The sequence below is a fragment of the Meleagris gallopavo genome, chromosome 3, assembly GCF_905368555.1.
Source record: "Meleagris gallopavo chromosome 3, MGAL_WU_HG_1.1, whole genome shotgun sequence".
NCBI classification, from domain to species: Eukaryota; Metazoa; Chordata; class Aves; order Galliformes; family Phasianidae; genus Meleagris; species Meleagris gallopavo.
This window is the reverse complement of record NC_139406.1, coordinates 15,149,062-15,174,609: the sequence shown is the minus strand read 5'-3', so window position 1 is coordinate 15,174,609 and position 25,548 is coordinate 15,149,062. Positions and strand designations below refer to the sequence as shown.

The 25,548-nt window shown below is 42.5% G+C and overlaps 1 protein-coding gene across 8 annotated transcripts in view; it reads right to left on the bottom strand.

Annotated features, from left to right (window-relative positions):
• Positions 1-14,511: 14,511 nt before the first annotated feature.
• The window catches only part of PIGN (phosphatidylinositol glycan anchor biosynthesis class N), a 99,913-nt gene continuing 88,876 nt past the window's right edge, over positions 14,512-25,548 (bottom strand). For 6 of the 8 annotated variants that reach the window (XM_019613793.3, XM_085220335.1, XM_085220338.1 and 3 more), the window contains 2 exons: positions 24,288-24,340; positions 14,512-15,092 (listed from right to left, as the gene is read on the bottom strand). In XM_019613793.3, coding sequence (XP_019469338.1) covers positions 14,969-15,092; positions 24,288-24,340 — 177 coding nt within the window. In that variant the 3' untranslated portion in view covers positions 14,512-14,968. The remainder of the gene's footprint in view (positions 15,093-24,287; positions 24,341-25,548) is intronic. The other 2 variants (XR_002113027.3, XM_019613791.3) reach the window with 2 other exon arrangements.

Here is a 25,548-nt window from a genome sequence, read left to right as displayed (position 1 = left end):
AAGGCATTACCTGCCACAGGATCAGTAATGGGAAGATGAAATATCAGTAGAGCTTAAATATAAGAGTATGAGTGATCAGAGCATGGCCTGTGTCCAGCAGGAAAGCGTTAACTCAAATCCTACCTGTCAGGGGACATAGAAAATTTCTTCTAGTTCTGCTGCCTTTCATTTTTCCATAAAGTGTGGCTTTAGTTATGAGCAAATTATCGTTCCAGGAGGGTTTCAACAGAATGAGATGTAACAGCACAGACACAGCCACATGCCCTGGGGAAAAATTAGTGCATCAGAACCAAAGCTGGAGAAGTCCCACAAGAAGAGTTGATTAAAGAGCATTTTGAAGAATATTATGTAAGCCCCAATGCCTGCCATTACCTCAGCATTTGCCCCATGTACTGTCCTCACGCTGATCTTCATAACATCCTTCATAGCTGTGGGCTGCAAGCTGCCATTCCTGTCAGAAGGCATTTCATGACAAACTTGCTGTGGGCATTTGACGGATGTCTCTGCGCCCAGAGAAGTGGGAGGGAGGTGACATTACTGCAGTTGCAGGAGAAAAAAGTGCAGATAACAAAAACTACAACTGTGTAAACAGTGTTTCTGTTCCATTGAAAGCAAAAGCAAACTCCAGACCTAAAACTGGCTTTCATGGTAGCCCACTGAAGCAAGGATAGAGTGAGAAGCCCAAGGAGTCTGCGTGCCCTACCAGCAGGGCACTGAGGTGTCCCCCGTAGAGCCCAGCAAAGTAGCATGGGGCCATGGCCCTTCCTCCTGATTTGGCTGCTTGTCCTTCCTTAGGGCAATCCACGTCACCTGTGGTGTAAGCCCAGCTGGGATCAGACAGTATACCTCCTGCACAGATCGTTGTTGCCCAGAGAGGAAGGAAATCTTCATTTCTTACCCTTGAGTCAGTTTGGAGAGGACTGTCCTGCCTTGTTGCTGAAGGTCCAGGCTTTTGTCTTCACCAGTGGAGAAATCATCCTACTGACAGTGCCATTGGCAGCCATCCAACCCAAAGAACTATTAATCATGGCTTCCTTAAAGAAAAGAAGTAATTACAGCTGGGTGTTCAGAAACTACCTGAAACTTTTGCAGCCAAGCCCTAGCTGTGGGCCCATAGCAGCTGAGGAAACCTTTTGCAGAGGTCAAGGCCCAGGGACAGCAGCTCTCTTTCTTTGCCAAGCTGCCTCAATCCTGAAAACATGTACAAAAGTCCAGGTCTTTGGGGCATCCTGCAGGCTTTGAGGGAGTCAGTAATGAGCTTCCTGTTGGCCAATTTGGATTGCAGGGCTCAGAGGGCTGGCTGCATCCCCAGAGGCAGTATTTGCCAGAGGAAAGGTGATCCATGGAGATGATTTCTACTGGGGCACAAAACCTCTTTAATCTCAGCTGCCAAGGTCTGCAGGATGGAAGGGAAGGGCAAGGAGAGGCCAGGATCATTAGCCTGTGTCCTCAGGAAAAAAGACCTACTCCACTGCACTCTGCCACTCTCTCTCTTGAAGCTAACTTCAACTCAATTCAAAGGAGTCTCAGAGGTATAAGCCTCAGCAATAATTGAATTTCTACAAGACTAATGAGACCTGAGAGAAGAGGAAATCCAAGGGAAGAGCACACAGCCAAGATGGTGAGTTAGCAAGTGCAACTCATCCAGCTCTTCCCTGCCTGGGCTCCCAGGGGACTGGGGCAAAGGCACAGCCTTGCCCAGAAGCTCTGGCCACACCAGGTCTTCTGCTCTTGGTACAGCTGCTCTCTTTTTCTTGCTCTCACAAGACCAAAAGTAACTATCCCAAGAGCATGCAGTGATCCAAAACACTGTTAAGATATCCTTAGGAATTAAAGGAGTAAAAGATAAAATTTTCAGACCGTATAGAATCATAGAATCACAGAATCACTAAGATTGGAAAAGACTCTAAGATAATCTAGTCCAACCACCAACCCATCCTCACCATGCCCGCTAACCACATCCCTCTGTGTCACATCTCCACATTTCTTAGACACCTCCAGGGACAGTGACTCCACCACCTTCCTGGGCAGCCTGTGCCACTGCCTCACCACTCTTCTGAGATTAAATCTTTCCTAATATCCCATTTGAACCTGTGTCAAATGTGAAGCATATAGAATTATATTCATTATTTTAATAAATTGATCTCATGATAATTATATATCTAGCAGGATAATGTCAAACAATACAGAATACTGCTGGGGAGGGACAGTTTTTAGAGTTATTGACAGTTTTCAGCTTGCAACTGAAACTTGAGGAGGCAATCCTGTACTTAGGCAAAGACTTAAACGTTTTGGTAGTTCATACAAGATATTGGAGTGATCTCTTGTTGGCCAGAAGGTTTCCACGCCATAGCTTCAGACTCTATATCAAATTCCATGGCTGCAGCTTGAAGATGCACAATTTAGATTGAAAATAAGCTGCATATTTTCAGAGATGACTTGTCAGCTGTTGCTGGTAGTCTACACAAACTCAAAGTTTTCTATCAGAGGTTTCTTCACTGACTTCCAGTTAGAGCTGTAGGCTTGATGCAGAAATACCTGGCAGATGACCACAGCAGTCCTTCAAGCCTTGAAAGTAATACATCAATCAAAAAATGTAAGGTAATCACTTTCAGTTATAATTAAATAGGTTTCATATATCAGACAGACACTTGCTCACCAGTTCTATCTCTTGATGACGTTACAAGCAAAACTTTCTTCACCTTTCTTCTATGTATCACAAGCAAAAAAAGGAAAAAAAAGTCACAGAAAACAAACAGGTGCAATCCATTCTTTCACAGACCATTTTACAGACTTCTTCAATAAAAACAAACCCCACAAGTGAGTAAGGACTTCATTAGGACCTCCAGCACAAGAAAGACATAGAGATGTTTGAATGGGCCCAGAGGAGGGCTCAGAGGGCTGGAGCACCTCTCCTATGGAGGCAGACTGAGGGAACTGGGCTTGATCAGTCAGGAGAAGAGAAGCTGCAAGGAGACCTCATTGCAGCCTTCCAGTACTTGAAGGGACTGACTTTTTACACAGTGATAGGACAAGTGGGAATGGCCTTAATCTAAAAGCAGCCTTCAAATCCAGGCTGGATGGGCCCTAAGCAGTCTGATCTGATTGGTGGAGGCAGCCCCGCACACAACAGGGTGCTGGAACTGGGTGGGCTGCAGAGTCCCTTCCAATCCAAGCCATTCTGTGATTCCATATTGGAAGCTGTGCGGTTCCTGTCACTTCTGACACAATTTACAGATGTAAGTTTGCTTTGCCTATGGTTCTTGTTCCCTATACATAGCTGGTGTAATTGTTCTTAGTGAGCAGTGAGGCATTTTTCTTTGTAGAAAAAAATAAATAAATATTTAATTCATAAAAATAAGAGAAGTGATGAACAAAAATATTCAACTAATAAAGATAAATGGCTTTTGTATTCATGAAGGCTTCTTATTAAACAGTCAGTGGAAAAAGTGTCCCCACTGGGCAAAGAGAACAAAACAAATGGTGGATCTGATACTGCAAGCACAGCACTTAAAAGAAAGAAAGAGGGAAAGAAAACAACATTAATGCATCGTTAAGGTTGAGCATTTAAATCTACAGAAGCCAGCACAAACATGAAGAAAGGTTCCTGCAGCAACGTTAATTGGGACTTATTGCGGACTGTGTTATTGATGATTGCATACATTTAGTTGCATAAACAAATTGCCAAAGCTGTATCCAGCTGGAATGCAAATGAGGGATGTGCAGTCATGTGGCTGCTCCTACACAGTGTGATCCACCTGGTAACAAACACCACAGGTCACAGCTGTTGGGTCACCTGCAGGTACACACACAGATACATGTGTAGGCATAAAGCAAAAAAAAAAAAAGTCTACCAAATCCTCAAGATATATCTTCTAGTTACTTGCGTTTATTTATTTGCAGGCAAGTTAATAAAAACTGTAGCTAACAATGCATTCTTTTAGTGCATGCATAATTTCATTTGCTTCATCTGCTGTATCTGCAAATGCTGAAACATGACAAGAATGTAACTTTCCCAAAGTCGTAAAGTACTTCTATTTAGTAATTTCTACAGCCAGATGAAAACTTTGTGTTATTTCATGTCCCATATTGCCAATAAAACTGCGGCTGAGCTAACACATCCCAACCCCTATGCCTGTTTTCCAAAGCGCAATGTCCTGGGGACATATTCTCCAAATTGCCTGTGAAGGCTTTGGAACAACACAAAACCAGTCCACAAAAAGGCCCCATCCATCCTGGCAGGCATGTATTAAAGCTACGCTGGGAAGGCCATCGTCTGCCTGAGCTCCAGCAAATACTGTTGTATCGTATCAGCAATCAAAACCTAGATAATGTCATTTAGCTGATGCTGCAGGAGTTATTACTGCCATCGCTGCCTTTCCCGGAGACCCCAACTGCGATCAGATTCCTGCTGCACACAGGCAGAGATAGGAAATTGCCTCTCATGTCCAGGTAGGCTGCTAGCACTGCGGAGAAGGGGTAAGGGGTGCTCATCCTGCCAAATGACTCCCATTTCATAGCGAAATTCTGACGTGTGCTGTACCCTCCCAACAAAGCCTGTGGGTTTTGGTGCCATAATGTTCTGTTCAAGATAAAATCAAGTACAACAGAACGATCTCAGACATGTCATCGAGTTGCCCCATGTTACCTGCTGTGACAGTGACCATAGCTGCCCATTTCCCCACTCGTGTTTCCTACCACTCGTCTTCTTCCTTCTGCCTCCCTGGGCCTCTTCTTTTCTCAGAAAAATAATGGCTTTGCTCATGCAGTGCTGCATCCCATTGCTGCTTTTGCTTACACATTCCTCAGCAGCTGAGCGTAGGGTGAGGCAGATTGGGGGAGGGGGGGGTCTTTTTTCTTAGATGATTTAGCTAATCTCATGCAAATATACACTCAACAGTCTTGGTACACGGTGTGCTTCCACCTGTACAATGGTCAAGTCAGCTGAATATTGCTTTTTTTCCCTGAAGATAATAGCATTTTTATGCATTGTTTCTTGAAGCTTTTTGTGCTCACACACTGATAAACAGCTTCAGCTGAGGAATAACTGAAGTCAATATACTTAGTTTCTGTCCAGGTGATCTTGTGTCCTCTTCCCACATTAGCTGAAGAGGATGTGATGATGACAGGAGATCATTAACATATCTATTTTTTCTCCCATTCTTACTTCAGGAATATGAAATGAAAACTGCAGTTAAACACCTATCGTTACATTGTTTCTGCCTACGTTATCTTGCATTTGAGAAGCAGGAAGGATTTTGCAGGCAAAACAAAACACAGAAGAGCTGGTTTAAAAAAGAATACAACATACCTTCCTCTCCTGGTGTGATTTATGTGATTCACTGATTTTTGAACTGCCTGAGAGTCTAGAGGGAAAAGAAAAAAAAGTTTCCTTTAGTAACAGAAGCAAGCCCAGAAAATTCCATAATGTTAATAGAAGAGTTGTGTGCTCCTCTTCCACATCCCTCACTTACTCCCAAGTTAATGCCCAGGTGATAAAATCCACCCCAGCGTAAGTTTCTCCACAAGGAATCAGAATTGATTATGAAAAGGAATGCTATTGATTTTTCCTCCATGCAGCTGATCAAGCATTGCCTCTGCCCATGCTCTGTCTGTAAGGGTTTATCAGTATAAAAAGAGTTTTTGAGTGAAGGTCAGGATCTCAAATCTGGGAAAACAAGAGAGCTAAAGGAGGAATTTGCTGGAAGTGGGTTGCATATGAGAAGACTTATCATTAAACCATAACCGTGACTTACAGCACTGTGCCTCTTGTAGTAACACATCCCTGTTGCCAGTACACCAGCTAAAGATTCAGCTAACACCTCCTTATAGTTCCAGTATATCAAAGCTGGCTTCATAAAAAGGAACCATGATAGGCTTACAAGTCTATTATCATTCAAGATTGAATTCTTTAACACCGCTTCAATTCTGAAACAATCAACCTGTAAGTTACACTCTGGAGAGAGCATTTTGACTAATAATCTATCTACAATCAACCACCTGATCTACTGCTATTGGCTTCTATGGGCATTGGGAAATTCCGACTGATTTTGGTGGTTGTGGCTTACATCCAAGGTCCAATGTATCAGAGGAACATAAAATCTGTTTTTGGCGCATTAAATAGCTATGAGGAAAGCTCAAGGCCCTCTCCCTTCTGACTACAAAAATGTGGCTACTTTCATAAGGAGCTGTATGTTATGCTGTTTGATCATTGTTCGGTGTCATTTCAAGTTATTTCCATTGGGAGGAGAAAATGCTGACGGATTCAGGTATTTTTATGCAATCCTGTTGATTTTGCACAAAAGGAAGAAAAAAGGAAATACAAAAGCCTTGAAGATAGCTGTAATCAAATCAGAGATAATTTCTTTGTCATTTTCTAGCCAGCGCTCAAGCCTATAAAGAGGTGTTTCAGCCATTCTCTCAGAGTCCCATTTACAGCTCTGCTTTCTGTCTGTCTCCAGTGTTTTAGCTCCTTTCTTATTCTGGCTGTTTCCTGGTTACTCTGGAAAACACACCCTCGTAGTAGTACCTTATTGCATTGATCTGAATTTCAACCCTAGAAAAATCCTTATATCATCCTTTTCCTTTTCTTCTTAATCATTCAGGGCCGATGTTTTGGGCACTGAATCCATTAATTTTCATTTTTATTCCAAAAAGGGAGGTTATTGGCTTCCTGACTGAAAGACACAATTACAATGATGTGTTTTAGGTTTTGTTCAACCAGCATCAACTTCAGACATATTGTAACATATGGTACCAGCAGAAGTAGAATAAAAAATTAAAAATATTGGTCAAAAATCTCCCCAAAAGCACATGCCATGCAACAGCAGCGTGGTATCAGAGTGACCCTGAGACCCTGATTTGGACCTCGAGCTTTTAGTAACACTTGTGGTTTAGAGCTGCCACCTCCACCTCCAGTTTGAGGAACTCCCAGACATACTGCAAGAAAGTGAGTTGTTGGTGGGGAGTTACTGCAAAATGAAAACAGCGTTGGAGGGTTGGTGCTTCTGTCATTGCTGGGGCTTTTTTGGCCTCATTCATTTTCCAGTTAAGCCATTTTGTGAAAGCAGTATTTGGCCAAAGCAGAATGTGTCTTTCACCAAACAACACTAAAATATTTAGCAAGTTTATGTTCCCCAAAATTAAAAACAAAACAAAACAAAATACTTGCTGAAATGGGCAACTAGTCCTTTGGGCAACTAGCCAGCTGGTAGCTGCAGCTCCATCAATAGGAATGAGGATACCTGATTTGGGTGCTTACACGTGGAAGTTTTTCCCTTCCGTAAGTTCCTTTTGCCAAATTCTTGTCCTCCAGGCCCCCTAAGCACGCATCTAATTGAATGCACAAGCAGCTTCCTAAGCTCAGGAAAGGGCCCGACCCTGCCCCACTGCAGTCAGCAGAGCCAGCTTGTTTGAAGTTAGGCACACGCCTAAGTGCTTAGCTGGATTTTTGCCGAAACTGTCAATCTTTTATAGTTAATCATTTATCACCCTGCTTATGTGCTGGTAGTCATGCTTCAGTGTGCAAATATGTAAATTGCTTTCATAAAGCTCCGAGCACCGAGCACAAATAGTGCTTCCTCAGCCCTTTGCAGGAGTTCTCCCGTCCTGTGACATCTCAGATAGATCAAACAGCACTTAGGGCTGGCAAGGAACTTACTTCTCCCTTAATTAAACAGAATCATTACTGCGTTCCTGCTCTTATTAGTGAAGCGCATTCGTGGACTTGCAAAATGCACAAATAAATAATGGTATTTAGCTCTCACCTGACAAGCAACACTCATTTTGCCTTCAGGAGCGCGTCCGTCAATCCATCTTATACACTCCACCACCCTGAGCAAGGATGGGAACAAGCTGTCAAATCCGTGAAAAGCATATCTGCATTACTGTTGCACAGATTAAGTTCAATAACTACTTAGAGTGAGGGTATTAGCAATGTATAACAAGGTAATTCTCCAAACACTGGTGACCATTCTAATTTTTCTTTCTATTGCTGAGGTTAATTGCTTTGAACTATGGGGGAGGTCATCTCCCTTACCTTAGCTGGCTTGCTTTGCATGCAGAAAGCTCACAGCTGCCATGATTTTTCACAAAGAATAGTTACAGCCACTCGGTCTGAATACATCATGTTAGAGTGATAGGTAGCAGCAGGGCCTTGCTGAAACGGAGTCTTAAAACACCATTAGTGTGCACCTGCAGACTGCAGAGACGGTTACTCTGCACTCCTGCCCGTGGGGCCTTACATGCATCCACTAATGGAAAGCCTGCTTCTCCCCAGATGTCATGCACTTCTGCGAGGAGCAAGGACTGAGAAGGGAAAATGACAGAGTCCATTCCCCTGCTCAGTAGAGCAGTTTCTTGAGAATTTATTCCCTGCCAAGCAGAATAAATGCATTCAGCTTTTTTCTCTAAGAGGAAGCTTGAGCACTTCTTGAGGTGAGTCATATGAAAATGAATTAAGGAAACCAGCTATTCTCCCAATCGTTAATAGAGGAAAATAAATAAATAAACAGGTAAAACAATCCTGAACAACCAAACAGAAAGAGCAAACCAAGAAAACAGGCTCCAGGGCAACAGACCAGCTACCACAATGACCCAATGGGACCCAATACATCCCCTGGCCATGGGCACTGCGTCTGCACCAGTGCCTGGCCCCGGCCAGTAGGAGGCCAAGCAGGACCTTTATGGGAAATTGTTGCACACCCTGCTCAGGGCAGGGGTCAGCCAGGATTCACAGCAATACTGCCCCAGGAATCAGGAGCTTTGGATGATGTTTCAGAAAGTTTATGTTTGATTTAGGTCCTGGATAAAGACTTGGCTGTCATCCCAAGTACTAGGAGGCTTTCCTTCATTATTTCATCCTTTAAATACGACATGCATATTTTGTTTCTGCTTGTTGTGGCAAATACCAGTCAATTGCTAAGCTACAGTAAAGCAAGCAAATCTGTAGCATTTACAGGACTAATGTTAGTATAGCTCAGAATAGATGCAGAACACCACCACCGTACAACAAAGTGCATGGTGGTTACACAGATACCTTCTTTCACAGCAGGTCAGATACATGAAGCTCAAATCTGATTTTGGAAAATATCCACTCACTTCTAGAGATCTAGAGAAACAAACATCCGACCAGTTAAATATATCTCTGGGGAGCACAGTTTTGTACAGTAAATTCCAGCATCCCTTAACTTTGTACAAAAATTGATACTAAAATAAAATAGCCGTATTTTCAAAGCCCGCCTCTGCTCACATTCCCACCAGGACAAGCACCAGCTTTCAACCCCAGCTGAAATGACTACAGTTCTTCTCTTATACTGTCTCACATGCCAAAAAGGCAGAATAATGATGTCCAGCACAAAAGGACACATCTACTGAGATACATAAAAGGTTACTCCACAGAAAGTCAATATGAAAAGTGCGCTCAACATGCTTTGTCCTTTAGCATTTGTGCAAGAGCAATAAACTAAGTTTAATTAGAGGAGCAGAGGCCTGGGTCAGAGAGTTCTCCAGCCCTAAATGTCAGCAGTTCGATTTTGCAGCATGTTTCTGCACAGCAGTCCTTTGGATCAGTCCTGGGTTGCTGGAGCTGTGCTGCAGGCTGACGAGGAAGAGGAGCTGTGCAGTGACACATGGCTTCCCCATGTCTCTCCTCCCATCTTGTTGCAAGGCAGAAATGGTGGAGGCAGCCATGACAGCACTTGCAGCATTTTAAATTTAAATTACTCAGGCCTTTGCACCCCTCACACCCCTCATCCTTTGCTTGGCCAATGGTTGAAGCATGAGCCGGCAGGACTTAGCAACCCAGCTCTTGATCATGGGATGGCCGAGGTCCGGAGGGACCTCACAGCAATGGAAGTGACAGAAGCCTTGCTGCAGATGGCACAAAACTCATGCTCTTTCACTGTGCGGTTCCTGCTGCAGGCACATCTGGTTGGGCACGTCGGCTTGTCATCTTCTCTCTCAGAGGAGTCACTGGATGTATCCAGTCATTAGCAGGCTCGTCAGCAGTAATGACTCGAGCAAACAGTAAACCTGTGTGCCAGCTTCACCATATGTAACATCAAAGGAAATAAAAAGAAAAAAAAGGCATTTGCTCTTACATCTTGTCTGCAGAATAAAATGCAAATGAAATAGTGTGTTTTCCTTGATTTCCATTCGATATTACCCACTGTCAAAGTTAGAAAGTTATGCAGCTTGCTTCCAAGCACAAGTCAATAAATAAATTGAGAAAATATCAACAAGCTTGATTTCAAAGGTCACAGGAATGGGATGAGTGCCATGAGGCTTTCAGCCTTCACCTTCCCCATTCCAGTCCTCTCCAAATGCCAAAGTGTTCTCCTCTTTGCCAAAGGCATTTGAGTGAAGCAACTCTCGGCAGCCAGAGGGGGAGACACAGCAAAAGGGACTGCAGCATCCAGGTGGATAGAAAATTCTAAGAAACTAAGAGCATCACACTCTTATGAATCAGATGGGAGGTGAGGGCTGAAATAACACCTGTGTTGTGGCTTGGCCAAACCAGACTCAAGAGTTCACAGAATCACGGAATCACGGAATGGCCAGGGTTGGAAGGGATCTCAAGGATCATGAATCTCCAACCCCCCTGCCACATGCAGGGCCACCAACCTCCCCATTTAATACTAGGCCAGGCTGCCCATGGCCCCATCCAATCTGGCCTTGAACACTTCCAGGGACAGGCCATCCATAACCTCTCCGGGCAGCCTGTTCTAGCACCTCACCACTCTCTCTGTAAAGAACTTTCCCCTGACATCCAATCTAAATTTTCCCTCCCTCAACTTAAAACCATTTCCCCTCATCCTGCTGTTATCCACCCTTTCAAAGAATTGATTCCCCTCCTGTTTGTAGGCTCCCTTTAGGTACTGAAAGGCTGCAATGAAGTCACCCCGCAGCCTTCTTTTCTCCAGGCTGAACAAGCCCAGCTCCTTCAGCCTGTCTTTGTAGGGGAGGTGCTCCAGTCCTCTGATCATCTTTGTGGCTCTCCTCTGGACCCTCTCCAACAGCTCTCTGTCTTTCTTGTACTGGGTACTTGTTCAAGGGTGATACTAGAAAGCAAGGGTTGGCTAAAAGCTGATGAATGGATGAGTTCTTACTGTAAGGCAGCTACAGCCTTCAGATAACAGCTGTGGTGTGCATTGTAATTGCCAAAGCTTCTAAAGTCTGATTTAGTCTATGGGGAGGGTAGGGGAAGTCATTTGGTTTGAGTCATAAGAGATCTCGATATAATCTTTCTCCATCATCTCTGAAGAAACAGCTCACTCCCTGGACTTGTATCAAAAGGTTTTGTGCAGTCCTGATAACACAATAGCAGAGAACAATTCCTAGCAATGAAGATTACAGGATCTTTATATCATCTGCTCTTGCATTACAACACCTGATGGGCATTCCAGATTTACAGTCAGTTCTTCAGGGATCCATGGCTCTGAAAGCAAGCATACACAAACTTTGCAAGCATTGCTACGCTACCAGTATAGTTTAAAAAAAAACAATGGTGCAGCCCCAAAGTATTTGTCTTTCCCTGTCCGAGACTTCCACTGCTGGGAGCCCCACCTGCTCCAGGAGTCAGAGAGTCTGCAGCAAGAAAAGAATGGAAGGCAGCAAGGTTCATTGTAGCTCTACCTTTGTGCTCTTGGCTGAAAACATGGGGCCAGCTGATGCTTGCCCTGGCCCACAAGACTCAGCTGGCTCACAGTGTGCCTGCACCTGTGCCCGGAGCCGCACTCTTGAAGAAGATTGAGGACCCATTAGCAGAGCAGAAGAAAGCCTAAACTCACCTAAGTACAAACTTCTGTTTCCTACCTTGGCTGCTAGAGATGGGAGAGGACTTTTATTGCAGATGATGTTTGTTTCTGGAAAGGAAAGAACAGGCATCAGTAGGAGTCAAGAGCCTACTTTACCACACACCACATGGGGCTGCGTAAAGTGGCTGAGTGGGAGAATTTTTTCACTTTCCTGTCCTGGAGTAAACCCAAATGCGCAGGCCAAGACTCTAGCAAAAGCTTCCCCTGGGGAGGAACAGGAATGGCACAGACAGCCCTGCTACTCCACCAGAGATCCTCTCCAGCACTCCCATGGCCTCTGCTAGAAACTGAATGTGCAAAAGGCACAAAGATGCATAAGGCTGGCAGGGGAAGGGGAAAGGTGAGATAAGGTTGCTGCCATGACGGCCAATCAGAGCAAATAGCAAACAAGAATGGCCTCTTCCAGAGAAGCACCAGGGAAAAAAACAGTATATGTGACACAAATGCTCATTATCTCCATTGTGCTCTTGCAGGTGTGGAAGGAGACGATGAAAGCCATAAGCAGAAAGTGTGACTGATGCAGGTTGTACTTTACACAGCCATTTCCATTTGCCTGCACACCAACATACGTTGATTATTCTTATTAGCAGCACCAGACACAGTGGGGTAAGCCAATGCATTATTATCATACCCTGAGATAATAAAAGATGACACCAGGCCTGAGTTTCCACACCCTCTCTCAGGGGGCCTGCAGCTCCAAGCAGCACATACCTCCAGTGTCTGTGTTGGATAGATAGGGCATCCACTTAGCCTTGTCATAGATAGCAAGCATTTCTGACATGTCTGCAGAAGATCTGTCTTCAGGATGGCAGCCCTGCGGGTCCAGCATTCCTACTTTTCCAGTCAATTCCTTCATGACAGAGCAATGCCAGCTGTTCGGTTGCTCCCATCAGTGAATTTGCTCTTCAGACAGTGACTTTACAAAGGAATTTCTCTAGCGAGGGAGATTAGGACGCTCAGCGGTACAGCTGCCTATGGCTGCAAACACTGAAATGACAGAGCTGCAGACAAAAGCTGGTGGTGGTACCCGACGTGCACCTTATAGTTTGGGGCTACACAATACAGGTCTAAGGTGGGAATAATTCTCCACAGCAAAAGCTTTCTGGATCCAAGGAGAACAAGTGGCAGATTTCTACATCTTAACATGGTGTTTGCTCTGGCAGCAGCTGTCAATATACTCATGGTTACTCTTTGCCTTTGTTGTATAGCAGTGGCAACTGGCAGTAGGCACATGCCCACCTTCCGACACACAAGTCTGAATGTATGTTCTGTAACAAATGCGAAATATGTTCTGTGACTGAGACCAGCTGCGCTAGCAACATGCTCAGAAGTGCCACTGGACCACTACCTAGTGGAAAAATGACTCCCTCTCCAGTGCTCAGGGACTCTCAAGAGACATTCTGAAACTGTGTGGATGACTGCAAGCCCATGACAGGATATTCTCCAGCACTCAGCAAGCAGATGGAACTTTGTGACTGGCTTCTCCCAGCCAAACTTCCTGCAGGGATGACTAGTTTCCAAACACATTAAACAGCCGTGTGAGCACGGCCAAATGCCAGATGGCTGGAAAGAATATTGGAGTAGCCCCATGACAAACGTCTAGCCTTGGCTGCCAGCACCACGCACCATATGCATCACCTCTCAGAGAGGAAGGCCTGGCTGCAACTTGGGAGGGTGACATGGGGATACTACAAAGCTGAATTTGTTGGTGATGCCATGACACAATGGAAAAAACTTTTTTTTTCCTCTTACTTTCTTTACAATGCATAGAGATCTGCTTCATAGGGCCACTTTAGCGATAGTGTGGATGAAGCATGCTGCTTCAACAACAGGACACGTTGCTGTGTAGGCCTCCAGCTGAGCAAAAAGTACTGTTTCTGTTTAACTCTTGCAAAAGATGACTTCAAGGAATGCTGCAGTATCATCGTGTAGGTGGGTACTATAGCTTGAGCTACTTTATTAACTTTGGGCCAGTGACAATGAAGCTGATGTTTGCTGTTGGAAAGGCCATGAAGCTAGAAGACCACTCAAAGCCTCGTGTAATGGCTTTACAATTACTGGGTCCTCAGGAGCACCCATGATAGCAGAGGCTATAAGCCTCCTGGTTCTTTGTGCTCTCCCTTCTAATCAGCATTAAAAGCAGGAGATTTGTGATTGTGTTTTCTCATGGTGCCATCATTACCCAGCCTGACACTTGCAACTGAGACCAGAACACAAGTGGAAAGGAGAACACGGAAACAAAGAAAAAAAAATCCTCAGTACAGCATAATGAGCATCTCTCTGTGCAAACCACTAGCTCCAGCTGCAGTTTCACGACCTCTTTATGCCGATCTAACTCTAGTCTGTCACTGAAATAAGCAGTCCTAACCTTTCTACCTGCCCTCCATCAGGAGCTGGAGTAGGGAATCTGTCCAAATACTATTCTACAGTTTCTTAATCAGGTTCATTTTCATTTGGATCGATTACCTCATCTGGCTTAGTGCTCAGCCTGCCCAAGTGTCAGCGACGGAGGCAGCAGGAGACCACAGTTTACATTCAGGTTAGCTAAAAGCTTTTGTCTCACAGCAAAAGCTTCACAGCATACCAGTCTTAACCTGTCTCACATACACAGCCTGCCTCAAATTTACAGGCTTGCAAAAATTATACCCAGTTTCAGAGATAGTCAAATGCACATGCCACACTGGCAACATACAAAAATATGCCCAGACTGATTTTATTCATGGTTTAGTCTGAGAGGCGCTTATGAGAGACATGCAATGAAGATAGGACTTTGCAGACTCCAAATGAAAGTATGCACATGAGATAAACAGCTGGCAGAAAAGTTCTAACAACTGGAAAAAAAAAAACCGACAAAAAATGATTGCCTATTTCTTTTAAATAGGACTTTGTATTTGTAGTTGTTTTTATTTTCGATAAAATATGTGCACTTAGAGAATAAAGCCAAGGTTGTTTCACCCCAACTGATGTCTAAATGACAATCTCCAAATACAAATTTCAGTCATAGGACAGTATGATTCTGTCAGCAGTGCGCTCTGATCCAGGATGGGATTTTGGCACTCAAGTCCATTAACTTATATTTACATTACAGAAGTGGAAGTTGGTTCAGAGGAAGCCAGAGGGTGAACTTAAGAGCAGGAACATTTATTGCTTTATCACGTAGAATGGTGCTTAGTCCTTCTGGAAAGTTCAAGTCTCTTTGTAGTTAGCAGCTGGGCCAGTCCATTCATCAGCATCATAAATATGGTCAACGACATCACCAGCACATAGTGGCTAATGCTGCAAAGAGGAGACAGACAGAAAACAGAAAATGCAAATTTGCCAAGTAGAAAGAATTGACTTTAACAACCTCCTGATTTTTATTTTTATTTTTTAAGCTAGGCCTAATTATTGTTCACTTCATATACAACATTTCATACATGCCACTCCAAGAAGATGACTATTATAGCAGTACTACCACATGAAAAACAAGGCCTGTGGCAAAATAAAATGGTGAGAACAACAGAAAATACAACTGAATGTGTACCAAGTGAATAAGAGGTACTGGGTATATTCATTACATCCAAGGGGGTAATTCAATGTATGCAACAAACCACTAAAATTTCTGTTTGCTATAGACTGATAAAGCAGAATTTTGGGAAAACTTGCCATCAGGAAGACATTGCTTGTAGTAAGACAACTCAGATATTTAGGTCAGCCAAGTTGCAAATATTCTAGAGAAAACACTTCTCCAGTGATGAGCAGCTTCAAGAAAACAAACACTATTTTTTCACTCAGCATTTCTAAAAATTGCAGATTTCACTGCTGCAGTAACACAGAGTTTCAAACAGATTAAACAAATTAGTTCAAACACAATATGAAGATGTAACTTCTGGGTGAGGAACTCTTAGGTCACCAGTGGTTAAGAGGATCACACACAGAGATTGTTCCTAACTTGCTCTAACTCTCACACTACTTCCTCAGGTATCTGATGTTTACCAGCATTACAGACAACTATTGGTTCAGACTGAGATTTGACTTTGTAACATTCAGCATTCTGTGTTAGTATCTGAATCAAGTTGGTTGTTAATATAAGCCATTAAAAAATGAGGGTTCTTCCAGATCATGGAAGTGGTCAGTTTCAACCCACCAGCTACAGGCAAGGTTGCTCCTCATCTCCCCACCCCCCAGCTCAGGCTGCCCAGGACATCATCCAATCTGGTCTTGAACACCTCCAGGGATGGAGCATCCACAGCTTCTCTGGGGAACCTACGTCAGAGCCTCAGCTCCCTCTGAGTGAAGCATTTCTTCCTTGCATCTAATCCTCTTTTGAAGTTTAAAACTGTTCCTACTTGTCCCATCAGATCATATTAAAAGTTTCCCTCCTGTTTATATGTTCCCTTTAAGTACTGGAAGGCCACAATAAGTTCTTCTCAGACCCTTCTTTAGGCTGAACAAGCCCAGCTCCCTCAACATTTCGTCATAAGAGAGGTATTCCAGCCCTTCGCTCATCTCTGTGGCAATCTATTCCTCCAGATCTGTTCCAACAGCTCCATTTCTTTCTTGTACTGGGGGCTCCAGGCCTGGATGCAGTACACCCGATTGGACCTCACAGAGGGGGACAATCACCTCTGCTGACCTGCTGGCCACTCCTCTTTTGATGCAGCCCAGATGCAGTTGGCTTTCTGGGCCTTCTCTGCATGGCTGCTCTCAGTGAGTCCTCCCAGTCTGTACTCACGTCTGAGATTGCCCCAAACTAAGTGCAACACCTTCCACTTGGTGTTGTTGAACTTTACTAAGTTCTTAAGGGCCCACTTCTCAAGACTATCCAGGTGCCTTTCAATAGCATTTCATTTTTCTGTTCTATCATTCAGCTTCACGTCATCAGCAATCTTGCTGAGGCTACATTCTATCACACTGTCTATGTCACTGATAAAGATGCTGAAGAACACCAGACCCAAGACAGAACTCAAGGACACCACTTGTCATTGGCCTCCATAGAGCCATTGACCACAACCTTTTGGTTGCCATCTCCCTCATGACCCCGGAATCCATGCCCAACCATTGGCCCAATAGACTTATATGTGTTCAGTCTCCTCAGGTGATCTCAAACTCTGCTTCCATTGAGAGGGATTTTCGCCCCCAACATCCATCTAGAGGTTCAGGAACATGAGAGATGAGAGATGTGGGAGACCTGATTGAGGCAAAAAACTTGTTAAATAGCTCTGCCTTCTCCATACCTGCTGTAGCCAGTTCTCTCTTCCCACTTATCAGAGGAGGTACACTCTCCTTGGCCTTTCTCTTCTGACCCATTTACCTACAGAATCCCTCCTTGTTATTCTTTGCATCCCCTGTCAAGTTCAGTTCCATCTATGCCTTGTCTTCCCAAACCCTTCTGTACACATCCAGACATCATCCCTGTCTTCCTTCCAGGCCACACGTCCCTGCTTCCACTGCCAATGCATTTCCTTCCCACATCTCAGTTTGACCAATAGGTCCTTGTTCAGCCATGCCAGCTTCCTGTCTCCTCTGCTTCATTTCAAAATACATGGGAACTGAGAGCTCTTGTGTTCTAAGAAAGGTGTCCTTAACGAGTTGCCATCTCTGCTCATTTTCTTTATCCCTAAGGACAGCTGCCCAGGGAATCTCCCTTATTAAATCAAATGAATCAAAATCAAATCAAATTTCACTTTTTTGAAGTTCAGAGTTCTGACTCTGCTCTTTGCCAGGCCCATATTCCTCAAGATCACAAACTCAGCCAGGGCATGAGCACCGCAGCCTGGACTACCTCCAATCTTAACCCCTTTAATAAGCTCCTCTGACTGGTAAGCACTAGGCCCATAATGTTTCACTTCTGATCGGTTTGTCTAACATCTGGACCAGGAACCTCCTGGATTGCTCACAGCTTGCCATGTTGCTTTTTCAGCAGACATCTGAAATCCCCTCATTAGTTCTGTTAATAAGTCCAGCCAGTTTGCTGCCCAGAGCACTCTTGCCCCACCTGGTCATGTCTGCCCCTTCCAGCATCAACATACTCAGCATCTTGAAGGTGTTTCTGAGATCACAACACTTCAGCCTAGAGTTTCAGATGAAACATTGCTGCAGTCATCTGCATCAGAGCATCCAGAGCCACTAGTGTAGATGTTTGTTCATTCCTGGGACTACTGAAGAAACTAGGCACTCTGACATGAGAGGTATTGATGTCTCCACTATTTCAAAGCAGATGGTTCCTTAGGACAAGTAGGGTAACTTCAGATTTGATGAAGCCTGAGTTTATTTAGAAAAAAGGATTGCAAAGAGTACTTGCAGGTTTAATGATCTGGAATTTCTGCCTGAGGACTCATTCTGTTTGACAGTTCAGTCACAGAAGAGCAGTAAAGCTCGTAACTGATGCTATCAATCCTCACGACCCCAAGATTGTGACAATCTTGGCACTAGCGTAGCGTAATTTAGTTCTGTGAAGCAGAGAAGCACTGGCTCTTAACAAAGCTTGGCCACTAACCAGTGTGGGAGAATAAAAGTAATCCAAAAGTTCACTAATGAGCAGGAGCTCTTCTGCAGCCAAGATATAAGCAACCAAAGAAACTGGTCTGAACAAAGGGTGGAGAATGCTGAAAGTAACTCGACTCATGCTATAAGATTCTTCTGTTTCTGTTGAGTCTGATTACAATCCTCTCACAAATACCTTGCTCCAAATGCATACATTTAAATAATCAGTCCCAAAAATCCACCAGCACAAATATGCCCACAACTCAGCAAGCGCAGTCCACCCCAACACCCTGCAGCTTGCATCTGTCAGCTCTCACCTGTATGCAGTGAAACTGACAATACTCCCTGCCGTGAATGAGTGAAGATTTAAATTGTCAGACAGTAGCCATCTTTCCTATGTCCCTTTCCTACAAACATCTCCATCTCTAGCTCTAGTTAAGCAGAGCAGCACAGCTACAGGAGCCCAATGCTCACTCTGTTCTGTGGGGAATGTACAAAATCACACAGCAAAAGCACGAAACTGTGCACACACTTTCAGCTGGATGGTGCACTTTGGACTTCACAATTCACAATGTATTTGTGATTGTCCACGTGTTTTGTGCACAACTCCCTCCAGAACAGCCCTTGGAAGTTCACCTGGGTGTGCTGCAGACTCTGTCCAAGTTTCAGTGCTCTATGGGAAAGGACGTAATGCTGCCAACAAAGTCAATCCTCACTGCAGTTGTTTTCACGGTGTAATGTGCCCCGAGGAACTGTACAAGCACTACAGGCACACAAGCTTGCATAGTATTAAGGAAACAACCACTCTGATGAACAGCTGTGTGGTTTAATATATGATGCACTACTGTTAACATCTCAGCTTTTCTATTCACATGGCACCAAAATTTTAGTTTTTCACATAGGTAAAAACAATACTTACATCCTAGCTTGAAAACGTGAAATCTGAAAATCTTAAGTCAAATGAGGGCCCTACTTTTATTCCTACAGGTACTCTGAGACAGCCATCAGAGGATAAGCTGTTGCTGAAGGCTTGCTGCCATCAGCACAGTACTTACACAGATATCTGATTTCCCCTCTGCCCTTCAAGAAGCTTTACCAGATGTGGGTGCTCATCAATTATATGCAGGGACATAGAGGGGTTTTCTCAAAGTAAAAAGTCTCTGCAAATTCCACTTAGCTATCTGTCAGGGACGGGTCCTCCAGGCTTTTATGAAGAACAGAGTGCCACACACATTTTTCTCTTGCTATACTCCACAAGGTTGAATAGCTACACTCCTTTGTCAAAATATCAGGCATTCAGAGTAAAGAAAAATGTATATATTATGGCAGAGAGCACAATTAGAAGCAATTTCAGTCAACTTGTCATGTAACTGCAAATAGCCAGCATCTCTGGGGCTATCAGCAACTTGTACCGCAGTGCCCGCAGGCAGCTCTGCTTGGTAAATTAGTTCTCAGGCTGGGGTAATGCTGTAATTAAACAAACAAAGCAAGATTCTTACAGGTACACACCACAACAGCAGTGTGGAAAACTTGATCCCTGGACAACACACAACAATCTTGCCTGGATCTGCAGTTACAGCAAAACGGGTAATTCTCAAAAAGAAACTTCCTTCATCAGAATTCAAATCTCAGCTAACAAAACGGAGTGTGATTCTAGGCTCCTGTCAAGTTTGACCCATGTGGATAAAGGGAATATATCAAGCACAGTGGAGCTGCAGCAGGGGCAACTGTTATGAAGGATGAGATGGGCAGGGAAAGGGAATGGTAAAAGAAACAGTAGCTGGTGTAGGGGAACATGGACTAACTAAGGTAAGGCAGCACCATTCAACAGAAGGGTGACTGCTCTACATATGGATCAAGGTAAGCAGACAACATTAGTGCTAAGAAAATCTGGTATCCCAGAGGCCTATTTTAGTCACAAGTAAGTAGAAAGAGAATATATGAGGTAATATCCTCTCTTGGCTTTGCTTGCAACAGCGTATATTGGTAAGATGTACCAATCCAAGAAAAGAAGAATCAAATATCACTAGAAAAGAAGCAAAAGTAATCTTGCATCAAACCATGCCTCTTCTCTCAAGTCATGCTAACTTCTATGATGGCAGACCCGACTGAAAACTGGGAAGACAGAGTAAGTTACTCAGGACTGAATTAGAACAAGTAGAACAAAGTAACTCACACAAGGACTCTTTCTAGAAGAGTTTGAGGACTTTATCTTTACATGATGTGCTGCTTTCATTAAATGCTTGGGTTGGAGGGGACCTTAAAGCCCACCACCAACCTGATGCCATGGGCAGGGCTGCCACCACCACAGCTCAGGCTGCCAAGAACCCTATCCAACCTGGACAAAGCTTCTCTGGGCAGCTGTGCCACTGCCTCATTTTAGAGCTTGTTGGTAAACACTATTTTCCTCCAAGACCTAAGACCTTTGTTTTAATAATCAGACCTAGAACACACCTATCACAAAACTGAAACTGTTTCTACTATGCAAAAACATAAACAACTTTATCTATGCTTTATCTAGAAGCTTTATGTCCACTGACCTTTGAAACTGCAGAAGTGCAGTTCAGATTGTACTTATCTCTATATCTTCCAGCAACTGATATAAAAAGATTGGGAAATCATGTCTGGATGAAACTATATAATACTGTCACATAAAGAAGTTTCAAGAGTTTATCTTTACCGTCTGTTTAAACAGCTATCTACAAACTGCACATACTATACAGCTATAGTATGTTTTAAAGGCTATATACCTCAATTTTTAGAGCTAGATAGATAAAACAATTTTTAAGCCATAGAGAAATCTATTTTAGCGGCAAAGAAGCTGAAAAGCTATCTATTCCATTTATCTGTTATTCAAAAATATAAGAGTCTGTTAAAACTTCCCATGATCATGTACTAAATACTAATAAATCAAAAGTATTGGGAAGTCTGCATTATTGTATCTATGAAAAGTAACAGTGAGTTCTTCTACAGCTTATGATACAATTTAGGGTTACCTCAAAACATAAAGGTACAGGGTAAGGTTAGCAGATCTCAGAAGCGTGCATAACCAATTGCAATGAATTCTACGTTCACTGCAAGATTACAGCCTGTTCTTACATCTACACAACAAAAAACTCTCTGAAAAATAAGTCCGTGCTGATTTTAGAACCACCATTAAGCAGAGGGGCTTGAACACTTTCTAAGAAGCCATAAATAGTTATTGTAGTTCATAATTTCCTGAGAAGAGGAAATCAATGGCAGGTTTATGATTTGCTGAATGTGGTACTACACGACTGTATGCTAGGTGTACTGTTGTTCAGCATTTCATTAATGACCTGGAAGAAAGGGAAAAGTAAAAATGTCTTGCCATTGACAGTCAATACTTGAAAGGTATGCTATATTCAACTGGAAGAATAAAGACGTTGTTAAGGCAGATATGAGGCATGGTAGACTGAGATGCAACAGCCAGGAGTGAAATTAAAAGACAAAAATGTATCAGTTAAGCAAGCATAAACTACTTCCAAACAATAAGAGAGATCCCCTAGGAAACAAAACACTACCATAAGATAGTAATGAAACTTCTATTTTTTTTCCCTGAGGTTTTTAAAATCAGATTTTACATATGAAAATAGTGAGCACTGCTATTGAAAAACCCAGGTATTATCTAATGAGCATTTCCTACTGAACTTGCATATTCTTACTGAGAGTACATTCAAAAATTTTGAGGTGTGGCAGTTAGAAAATTCAGAGAATTCTATCATCACAAAAAAGAATGAGTGGAAATATACATCAGAAACTTTCCAAATGCAAGATATACAGCCTTTCAGAGGACTTCAAAGGAACTAATCTCTTGCTATTCACTAGGCAACTAAATTGCTGCTTTTCCACTCTGATCTCAATGATCTCGTAAAGTAGTAATCTAAAATGAACCTGAAAACTGTATCCCCATCTTATCAGTGCCATGAGGAAAAAAAAAAAAAAAAAAAAAAAAGGGAAAGAAAATGGAAAAGAAAAAGCTGTCAAGACCCGTCCCTAAGGGTGCTTCTATTCTTTGCTCCACGAAATTCCGCACAGGTTTTGCTGAGATAAAAAATGGCTGGAGAAAAAACAACCACCATTTCCTTAACCGACTCAGTCTTCTCAGGAAAATTTTGGCAACATCTAAAATGTCAGCTGTGAGGGGATATTTTCAGACCTTGCTGTCAAAGCAACAACAGACAACACTGCAAGAGGAATGCCACAGAGCTGTCACAGGGGCTGTAAGAAGAGGACAGGAAAGAGCCATGTTAGTATCTCTCTCCCACTGATTTTGGGAATTGCCCAAAACCCCAAGAAGCTCATTTTTCAGGAATAAATAAAAAAGAATCTTCTACTGTTGCCTGCTGATTTTGCAAAGCTTGAAGATCACATGTTAACAAATGTGCTCAGGTTCAGGGGTCAGAATGCTGCTCATGCTAGGGAAGAGAGAAACTGCTTCAGTTCTGCCTAAAGCTTCACCTCTTTTCTAATGCAGCCAAGTCAGCTTTAACTCATGTTCCCACGCACACACACAATATACATAAAGAAACTACAGTATAATAATGCAGGTTGTGAAGTCAAGCACTCAAAAATGAATTAATGACAAATTTAAGGCTGCCAGAACATTGTGCATTACCACATTAAAAATTAATCACAAACACTTTTTCAAAAGAATTCTTTCAACGCTTTCTTCAGTGCTCAAACACACATTGAGAGGCAGAAATACATATGTATGTAATAGGCTCCCCTGAGCTCTCAGGAACAAAGTGTACCTCCAGCTGAAACAGATTCAACAATCTATCCCAGGTGTAAATCACTGCACTATGAAGACTGTACATCAGAAACAAAGTTTTTGGTTACTTGTGACTTTTTTCGTTTTTGCTTGTCAACTCCCAATTAGAAAGCTTCTTGCTCAGCTAAGCATAGCTCTTCTGAGGTCTTTAATATCCTTATTAAACTACACAGGAATTCAGCCAAAGGATGAGGCCAACTGACTTACCACAAACTGACAGCAAGAAGGAAGTGTGATGATGTTAAAGCACTGTTTCCATTATTTGACCTAACTCAACCTCCTCCCATTAGGAACTCTCAAAACATATAAGGAGGAACTTCAATTTCCAAAAGGAAACAGGCAGAACGTGTGGATGCATGTTTGTATACGCATGCATGTGCCTGAAGAAGCACAGGGCTCAGCAAAGCACAGGGTAAACACAGACCATACAGATTATTAACAATGAATCAATATTCAATTTCTCTTTAAATTACATTTTCAAATTACCAGGTTGGCTGGATTATTCTGTATATATTCCCTTCTAAATTTATTACAGAATATAATCTATTCCCACAACTCAGGGAAGGAAGTCTGAAATCTATTTGTTATTTCTGTGCAATCACAAATAGAAATGCATACCTGATGATGTATGGTGTAGGACTTCACTATTCAGAACGCATTCACTTGCTATAACTGTGATTTATATGTTTAAATGCTACAGATTTATTCTCCCCGAGCTGAGGGTAGAATTAATTGAAGCATTGGCACCCATCAACATACTTGCAAAATGTTCATTAATTCATGGTGGATCTTATACAGAAGTTTAACCAGATTTAAGATAATTAACAACTTTGATAAATTACGACTTTTACAGTAATTAAAACTGATTACAGTGCAAATCAGTAATTAAGATATTTTTTGTGTAATTATTGTTCTTTAGGAATAAAACAAGTACAGCTGACAGGATTTTTTGCCATGCTAGATTAATTGCCTATTCCATGTTGCTCTAGCACAGATTTTAAGACGAGTTTTAGCTGGGGCTATATCTACATTTGTATGTGGGTGTACGTGTGGAACACTTGCATGCATGTGCATCGTTTTAAGTACAGGGATCATCACTGAAGCATTTGATTAAGGGGAGTAATTGGAAAAAATTACAAAGAGTTCGAGTAGATAAACAACAATATTAACCTCTGAGCCTTCTCAAAATGCAGCAAAGGCAAAAAATACTGTACCTTGTTCCTATGTCAAGCCAGCTTCCATAATCTTTAACCAAAAAGAAAAAGTGCTAGGAAATAAAACAACTTTCATTAGTACATCAACAGTGCAAAATTCAAAATAAACTCAAAACCAATGTTTTCAGGTTGTTTACTCCAAGTTTCTAACTCAAGTGGAACAAGGACAGGACCTTTCCAGGAATGCTCATTTGGACCAAACAGAAAAATACTCCAAGAGCCAGAAACAGACTTAACATGGTATCAAGTAGGAGCAGCTAAAGATGGACCGAATTCTCTCTCTGTTTGCAAGAAGAAGAGATTACCACCAGATAATCTCACATTACCATCAGATAATCAATAAGTCAGTCCACCTTGATGATTAAAATAACAGGTTCCCAAAGAACAACTAGTATCAGAAAGGGCATATACTGTTTTCATAGAAATCTGCCATAAATGTTGGACAATTCCAACAGTTTCTCATCTGCAAAATGGCAATAAAGTCAGGAAAAGACAGAACTGAACTATTTGTGAATTCTGGCTTATGGTCACATGAAACACTTGAAAGATTCAAGACTACAAACTAATGTTCTTCTACTTCTTCTGCTTTATATACACACAGTTCCTGCATATCACACCTCTTTGGTCAGACTTTCTTTGTACACTAACTATATACTTACTAATTGTTTTAAAATCATTAAGTCAAAATAGTAGAATATGTGAGGTACAAGATACTGGGGCTTCTACACACCACTACTCCACATATCTGTCCTCTGATTTACAAATATTTTAATCCTTTTCCTATAAAAGTTATCAAAAATCAGTTTAGTAAAAAGACTTGCTTGGAATGAAGCAAAACTACACCTTCTCAATTTCTTACTCTACAGCCAAATTAGTCATTTGGTTTTGTATTTGCTGCTTTTCCTATAAAGTAAGATCCAGAGATCACACTATATTGTACACTGCAATTTACAATGATACCATATCTGCAACACTTACACCACAGTGGCTAAAATCAACCATCATATATGAAGAGAAACACAAGCTCTACCTGCTACTTTTAAACAATTTCTACTGATTTGATGATACTGTTGTGGTTTAACCCAGCAGGAGGCTAAACACCACCCAGTCATTTGCTCACTTTACCCCCACCCCTCTTCCCCCGTGTGTGACTGGGGAGGGAATTGAAGAAAACAAAGTGGAACTCATGGGTTGAGGTATTAAGGGGCACTACTTGCTAAATTGAAGACAGTTAAAGGGGAACTACAAAAATGTACTTTTA